The following is a 7596-nucleotide window of genomic DNA, read 5'->3' as shown; positions in this document are numbered from 1 at the left end:
CACCATTACAAGGATTGACAAGAGTGTTAAACCAAATTATAAAATTTTTAAGACCAAGAAAAACTGACTCAGTGAAGTCGGTAATTGATGCATATGTTTTATGATTCTATATTTTTGTGTATCACTAACAGTAGTGTACAGTCTTAATCAAGAAATATGATCTCTTGGTCTTAATTTGATACTATTGCTTTCATATGATGGAATGATACATACATGTATTGTGGAGAACTTTTGATTTCTTGGTTTTCTTTAACATTTTCTCGGCTTTATTCTAGTGCCAACTAATTTACGCGTATTCTGTTCGTTTTTTCACTTCAGCATTCATTTATGCAGTGTCATTTTTGCGCTATGTAAATTACTATGCCCTACACATTTCTCGTTTCAAGCCCTTAGAAATACTTTTTTCTTTTAGTTCTGTTTAAACCCCTTTCGCGCGTGTGTTTCGTGTTTCCTATATTTCCCTCAGCATTTGGTAGGTTTTTTATCGCGTCGTATCTATGTATTTATTTTATTGTCTTGTTTTGTTAGTTTATTTCGTAAAGGTCGTTTTTTCTGATTTTTATTGGTTTACTTCTTCTTCACATTAAAAAGAGAGAAGAAAGCGGGCCCTAGCCTTTTCAATACATTCGAAAGTGTTCGAGTATATATTCGTGCATGTTCGAATATTTCAACAAAATTTAAATGCTTCTCTTTTACTGTTGGGTCAATAAGAATTAAGGGGGCAATTTTCGATTCATTCTTTTTAATCTTCAGTACCCTCATCTGCAGAGAGAAGTTTCCATTCCAATGCTCTCTCGTAGCCCCTCAACATGGTCGGGCGTCGGCAGTTCAGGGCCCATTTAAAAGGGAACACTGTGTTCTCGCATCTGACAAAGTCACGTAGATGGAGTCCAAGTGAGGCAACCAAAGATTTTAAGGAGGGGATTTTCTTTTTCCCTTTTAACGATGCAAGATCTTCATCTGTGTTAGGAAAGAGGAGAGACGCGCGTAGAAACATGACGAATTGTTGAGTTAGGTTCAAGTATTCTACAACAGCCGACATTCCAGATAAATTAGCCAGCTCAGGGTTTCGTGTGTCTTTCAAAGCTTTCTGGATGAGGTTATCCAGGCCTATCATATTAGGCAAGATGTGAATCACTTCCGGCATGTAATTTCGGACCCAGTTGATTGCCTCGGTGGACATGACCGCGTAAGGATTGGTAGTATTAAGCATGCCCATGAATTTCGTCAGTAGAACAGTGAGTGGATAATAGTCCCATAAGTTAGAAGTGGTGATGCGATCATATCTTAGATCTGCTGGCAAGAAAGCTTCGACATTTAGGAAGTCAGATAGAATGAAGTAATATTTAATGCGATTTCGTCTGAGTTTTTCCATCGATTTGTTAAGAACAAGCGATATATAGATGCTGTACATTCGCGTTATAGATTTGTCATGACAGATTTTCTTGACTGCATTGTAATCCCACCCGGTAAATGGAAGTACATCGGTCGGTAGGCTGTAATGAAAGTCAGAGTTCCGAAAAAACCGTTGAAATCCACGACCTGTCAAAGTGGGATTCTCGCGTTTAAGCTCTTTAGTATTTTTCATCGAAGTAAAAATACCGGTATCAAAATACCTTCGGGTGGAATTCTTGTGCTCTTTGGGAATAGCGTGTATGTAGTGATTTGTGCCTTCTTCTCTTCCAAAATCACCTGAGTTGGCTTCCTGTCGTAGCTTCATCACCCAAGATCCTTCGCGCTGTGCTAGGCGCAGCCACGTGTTCCACACGTCTTTCAACTGGATCAACTGGTCATCAGGAATGTCCATAAATTCCTCAGTGAGTGTACGCAGCTCAGTACAATCCACAAGCTCTTGTAAGGCTAACAACAGCGAAGTGAAATTTTGTTCACTGATACGCAGCGAGTACCAGATATGAATCACTGCTGAAGCCATATCATCTCCTCCTGCGATCAGAGAACAAGAGTTTTAACCTGAGGCTTTTCAAGTCAAACGGTGGTCTTCCCTAATCTATCGTCTGTCACAATTGCCTTGAGTGGATGCAACGCAATCAATTCGAAAGTGGACAAAAGAGTTCAATTTAACGCGGACGAAACGGAGAAGTCTCAGTTTGCCCCTGGACTGAGTAAGAAGGTTGAGCGAAAATTCTGTAGAACGATCACAAAGTCCAGAAAAGAAAAGCCAATAAAATACGTAATTACCCTCGACATAGCATTCAAAACTTTACCAATTACTTGATAGTTCGTTCGGCATTTATTACAACCGCAACAGAACATATAGCAAGCGTAATAAATTCGACTGCAAGAGCAAACACTAAAAGATAACACAAATTTGAATAGAAAAAACAAGTAAAAGATTTTAATATTGAAATCAATCCAAATAACTTTGATCTCAAGGGTTAACCAAACGAAAAATGATTTAACGATTTCATTTGTATTTCACGAGATTGGTTTTAAAAATGCATGACGAAGAGTTTGTATTCTGACAACATGGAAAGGGCTATTAGTCAGTGCAAATCGATAGAGAGAGTCATACCTTTATAGAGCATGTAAAGAAGCAGTACTGTTCTAGCCAAAGTACAGGGACATATGTCGTTCATCACAAACATAACTTGCTTTTGGTAAACATCAGGCAAAGACGCAATGGTCAGCAGAACATTTCTGGGATCGCCGACTCCACACAATAACAAGGCGAGCGGGTTGGAATATTCCTCTCCTTCATTCATTGACAAGTTGATCATGTCCACAGCCGGCTGATTGCCCCAGTAATACGTGGCTGCGAGACCAGGAGTCTTCTCTTTCAACTCACTAAACGTTTTCAATTTTTCAACCAGTTTCAAAACTCTTTCGACAGTAGTTTGACACGAAGGTCTGTGTCGAAGCCAGTGGCTTCGTTGACATTCGACGCTGCAGTAGACGGCTTCCAAGCAGTTTACACACTTCTTCATTCCCTCATGTACAACGCCACAAGCCAAACATTTCATTTTCAACGCTGCATCGTCGCAATCAGGTTCATGTCGCCACTTGTCCTGTTTCTGACATTCCTTAGAGCAATAAAATGCCACTCTACAACGTGAACATTGTTGGGTGCAGTGCGCCTCACACCGCCAGCAGTGACTAGCTTTGTTCATTTCTAATGTTCAGTAGATGTACGCTTAACAGTTCACAAAATAAACATGCAGCGAAATCAGAGAGGCTTAACGCCACACAACCGACTAAGACTGTAAGAAGCTCAGAATCGTTTCGTCACCATAGCAAACTTACTGGCTTATAGTTACAGCTTAATGTATTCGTCTTTTTCCGAGAATTTTCACAATGCTTCCACCATCACATACTATTGGCCAATATCAACCCGTTAATGTATTCCTTTTTCCGAGAAACTCCGGAATATATCTGCGGTTACACGGTCACTAGTTGATATTCCTTATGAAGAGCTAATAGTGTCATGAATTCGATTTCACGAGAATTTTCGCAATAAGTCGTTGTTGTTCTAGCGTGACGTCAATTGAAATATGCTCTTCTCGAGGCCGAGTCCAAATAACTCAGAACGTTTAGAACACACTGTTTAAAATCAGAAAATATTAGGTTGTGTGGAATTGGCACAAGTGTCCATTTTGGCCAATTTTTCAACCCGGAAGCCATCCAGTCTGGTTCATATTGTCAACATCACGATTTGCATAATCAAGTAATTAGCGCAATTATCAAAACATAAAACGATTGAGACGGCTTTTAATTTTAAAGTTGATGCCTCGGTTGCTTGAGTCTCTCAGGTTACGAAAGTCGATCTGTGGGCAGTGAAGACGAAATACAGAGAGCATTTTTTTATGCGTCCATGTCTGCACAAAATATAGCGAAAAGATTGGTTCTAAAGAAAAGATTGCACCTCACATATATTTATGGGACATACGTGAGAACTTTCGAACAGGAAGAAAAAAAGTGTCGAGGGAGTTCAAGTACCTGAAACTGCCTTGCCCGAAGTTTAAACGTGGACGGCAAATGGCGAACGTGACCGCTAGAGTCTGGTTACGTGACTCCTGAGCATTTGCGGTCACGCGTATTCAAAAGCAAACGTGGATCCAAAACTCCCTAATAATGGGAATAAAACTGGAAATTTAAGTCGCTAATTTTGATAAGATGATGGAATTGGGATTGGAACTTTAACTCACTCGAACACCGAGCTTGAGAAACGATTAATTAAAATTATCTTTCGTAACTAAAAGCATGAGGTGACCCGTTACACTGAGAAGCACTTTCTTGCAATTGCTCTAAATGTTTTGCACTCGAAGTCGTGCGAGGTTGGAATCGAAAAATAGCTCATTACTCGTTTCAAGGCCATTAGGCCGTAAATGGCGAGTTAAGGTCTAACTTTATTTCAATCTGTAAATTTATCAGTCTATCTTCATAGTTGAGAAATTTCCTCATAACAAAATTATTTACACATCAGGATCACGATCAATAAAATCAACTTAAATTTTATAAAATATTTCTTCTCATTTCAATCTACTGTAGAAGCAAGGAACCCTGTGAGATAGCTGGTCTGATTTGCTTATGGAAATGAAGCACTCAAAGCTGATCCACAATGCTATCGTCTACACATGAAAGATCTTTCACAACACTCTTGGTGTTTCCTCGGCATTTTATTTTTTTTAATTGCCACAGTTTGAGACATCTATTTGGAGAGTGTGAAAACATATTGCAAAATAATAACGAATATTTTATTTGTTGGCGGCGTAGATTAGCCAAGACTGACGATGATTTCACCCCTTGTATGATCATTTTTTATTAAAATTCTTAGTGCGAAATGCTAACATGTCGAAGGCAAGAGGTTCGATCAGTCAATGACGACTTTACCGGGCTGATGGATAACAACTGCGTTTTGACGCTATTTGTACTATTAAAGTGGACCATTGTTGTAACTCATCTAAAGCTGAAAATGTTTATCGCTCTCTCACGGTAATGGAAACAACCATTTCGGCAGCATCTGTTTCAGAGTGGGTGTAAAAACAAACTGCGGGACCCTCAGTTCATTATGGATTAAAAGTAAACAATGTATGAAGCCAACGGTTGATCATGTCCAAAACAATTAAAGTAGAATCGTTCACTACAACTTGTCCGAAATCAAACACCTTGCAGTATCACTTCGTTAAGAAGTTCAGTTAATTTTAGGGTGCCCTTCTCAGCTCCACCTCTTTGAATCTTTTCAAGCGATTGAAATTTGGATTATTTGTTTCACCGGATAGCAATATGTTGTGTTATCTTAGCTTTGATTATTAAAGCAACTCACTTGAGAGTTAAAGCAATTAGTTTAGGTTAGACAAAGTTGGAAAACACACGGAGAGTCACTCACTGTCATTTTACACAAACAGCTGCACTAAAAAAGGATACATTATCTCCCAGATACAACGGTATCAGTTGTGAACAATATGGCCCAATTTCATCATAATGAGCTTGACAGTTTGAGATATTGCCCATCTCTATACAGAATTGCTGCACCTTCCCGTGATTGTCCCATACAATAAACAATTAAACTCAATATCCTGAGAGACTGCCATAAACATGAACTGAAATTACCTGTCCAGGACTGTTCGGAACAGAACACAAAAATATGAAGTCATATAAAGCGATGAAGCTCACGGAGAAAAACCTAAAAGGTAAGACTTCTAAGTCTTCCTGTATTAGGAGTGAATAACTCAGCTCATCTTTCAAAGTGTAGAATAAATGTCCAAAAGCGATGTTAAGCTTGCTCTGAGAGAGACATGACGTATTTAGAAAGATAAGAAATATGGCATCATCTGTGATAGTTGTTCTATGACGTACACAGAGTTCATTTGCCATAAAACCACTGAAATAGCAGATAACTTTACGGCTTCTTTCGTTTTAATTTTCTGTAACTCACATGGGTTGGTCTCAGTTGACTGCATGAAGGGAATATGAGACTTTCATGTCAAAACCATTGAAGAAACACTAAGAAAGTGCAAAACGAAAATCGTTACTTGTGTGTTGTTCAAGTTATTCCAAAAAGACCTAAAGATCAAAAATAAATGAATGAATAAAAAAATATAGGGGGAAACTGCCGTTAGCCGTCAATTCGAATTAAAATCAAAGTATTTCAAAACTCGATGAAATAAGTAGGAAAGTTAGAAGGCAAAATAATCATTTTAACTTGCTCTGTATTAGTTGACTGTGATACTGCGGTTCATCATCAAGCATGGCTGTCTCTTCACCAAGGATCAAGAATCGTCTGTCGCCAACCATTCTGGCAAACGACTCATCTTCTTCCTCAAGATCGCCCCCTATGAAATCATTTCCAAAAATTATCACTAACGTTTGAAGGTTCCGAGTACTGATCAGGGGTCCAACCCCTCAGGTTTGTTTGCTCGTGGGGACTCGGAAAAGTTATTTGTGCCACGCTCGTGAAAAGACAGAAAAAAAACATTTCTATATTGCAAAGTTATGAACAAACTAGTTCAGGGATGAATCACATACAACTTTAAAATTCTCTGTGAAGAAAAAAAAACTTGCTTTGTTTTGGATGTAAAGAAAACTGTGCCCTCAATGCAGACCTCCTTCTCGTAAATAACATTTTTATTTTTCCTTAAACCTAACAGAATGCCCGAAAAATTTAGGTATGTAGTTAAAGCAAGACTCTCCATAGAGTGAACAATTTTCTAAAGAGCTTTAAATAGTATAGAAAACAGAACTAATAAAAATTAAAGATAGAAGCTTCACCGAACAGAGCGCGTGCAAAAAATTATCGCATGTACACTTCTTAGTAAACACCATTATCAAATAGTTCGACAGCAAAGAAACTCAAGCTGAATGCCTGGCACAACAATTTTTTCGTCCAAAAAAGTCAGATGATCGAACTACTTCACTTTACTTCTGATCGGTCGTGGAAACAAGATTATAATAGACAGACTGAAAGAATTTTTACATGTGATTCATATTTTGTTGTTCTCCTTCACTTAATGTCTATTTTTGTCCACGGGAAAAAAGTTTGCTATGAAGAGTATACCTCTGCTACCTGTCACATCGCTCCTACTTACCTGGTTGATTACGTGAACTGATAATTATGGGGTCTTAGCCATACAAGGTTAGCTTATTTTTCCATCATATTCATTTACAATAAATGACTGTTGAGTCATCTCGTCAATACGGGTAACATAATACCGGGTATTTCTTAACCAAGAGCATATCTGATAAATTTAGAGAACATTAACAGTCTTAAGCACTTAGCAACACATCAAGGCAAGAACATTTGCATGATGGTCAAGTTAACGTTGGTTCATCTCGGCGCAAAAACAAATAGTGTTAAGCAAGAGGACCAACGACCAGTAAACAAAACCGTGGCACTTGAGGCTCTCATCTCTGGACGTATTTTTCTCCGTTCTCTCCAACTCGCTGGTGCAGCCGCTGGCCTTTTCCTTGCAGAAACATGTGAAAGACTTTTCAACTATGGTGTCGTGTTATGAGCGAAAATTTTGGTCACTGAACCCACAGTAGAGAATCAAAGAAAATGCAACAATGGATATCCAAATTTAACGTGTAGAAATTAACAGTCGAGTTGGATTTCCTTCCTCATTTAGAGTCAAGCTTGAA

The 7596-nt window shown here is 38.6% G+C and overlaps 1 protein-coding gene across 1 annotated transcript; it reads right to left on the bottom strand.

Annotated features, from left to right (window-relative positions):
- Positions 1-71: 71 nt before the first annotated feature.
- LOC113683686 (uncharacterized) lies at positions 72-3499 on the bottom strand. Its single transcript, XM_089202079.1, has 2 exons — positions 2534-3499; positions 72-1944 (listed from the first exon to the last, which is right to left on the bottom strand). The coding sequence occupies exons 1-2, from the start codon at positions 3126-3128 to the stop codon at positions 743-745; spliced, it is 1797 nt and encodes a 598-aa protein (XP_089058205.1). The 5' UTR covers positions 3129-3499; the 3' UTR covers positions 72-742.
- Between the last annotated feature and the right edge of the window lie 4097 nt (positions 3500-7596).

This window comes from Pocillopora damicornis, chromosome 3 (assembly GCF_964200805.1).
Source record: "Pocillopora damicornis chromosome 3, jaPocDami1.2, whole genome shotgun sequence".
Taxonomy (NCBI): Eukaryota; Metazoa; Cnidaria; class Anthozoa; order Scleractinia; family Pocilloporidae; genus Pocillopora; species Pocillopora damicornis.
This window is presented reverse-complemented; position numbering and strand designations above follow the sequence as displayed.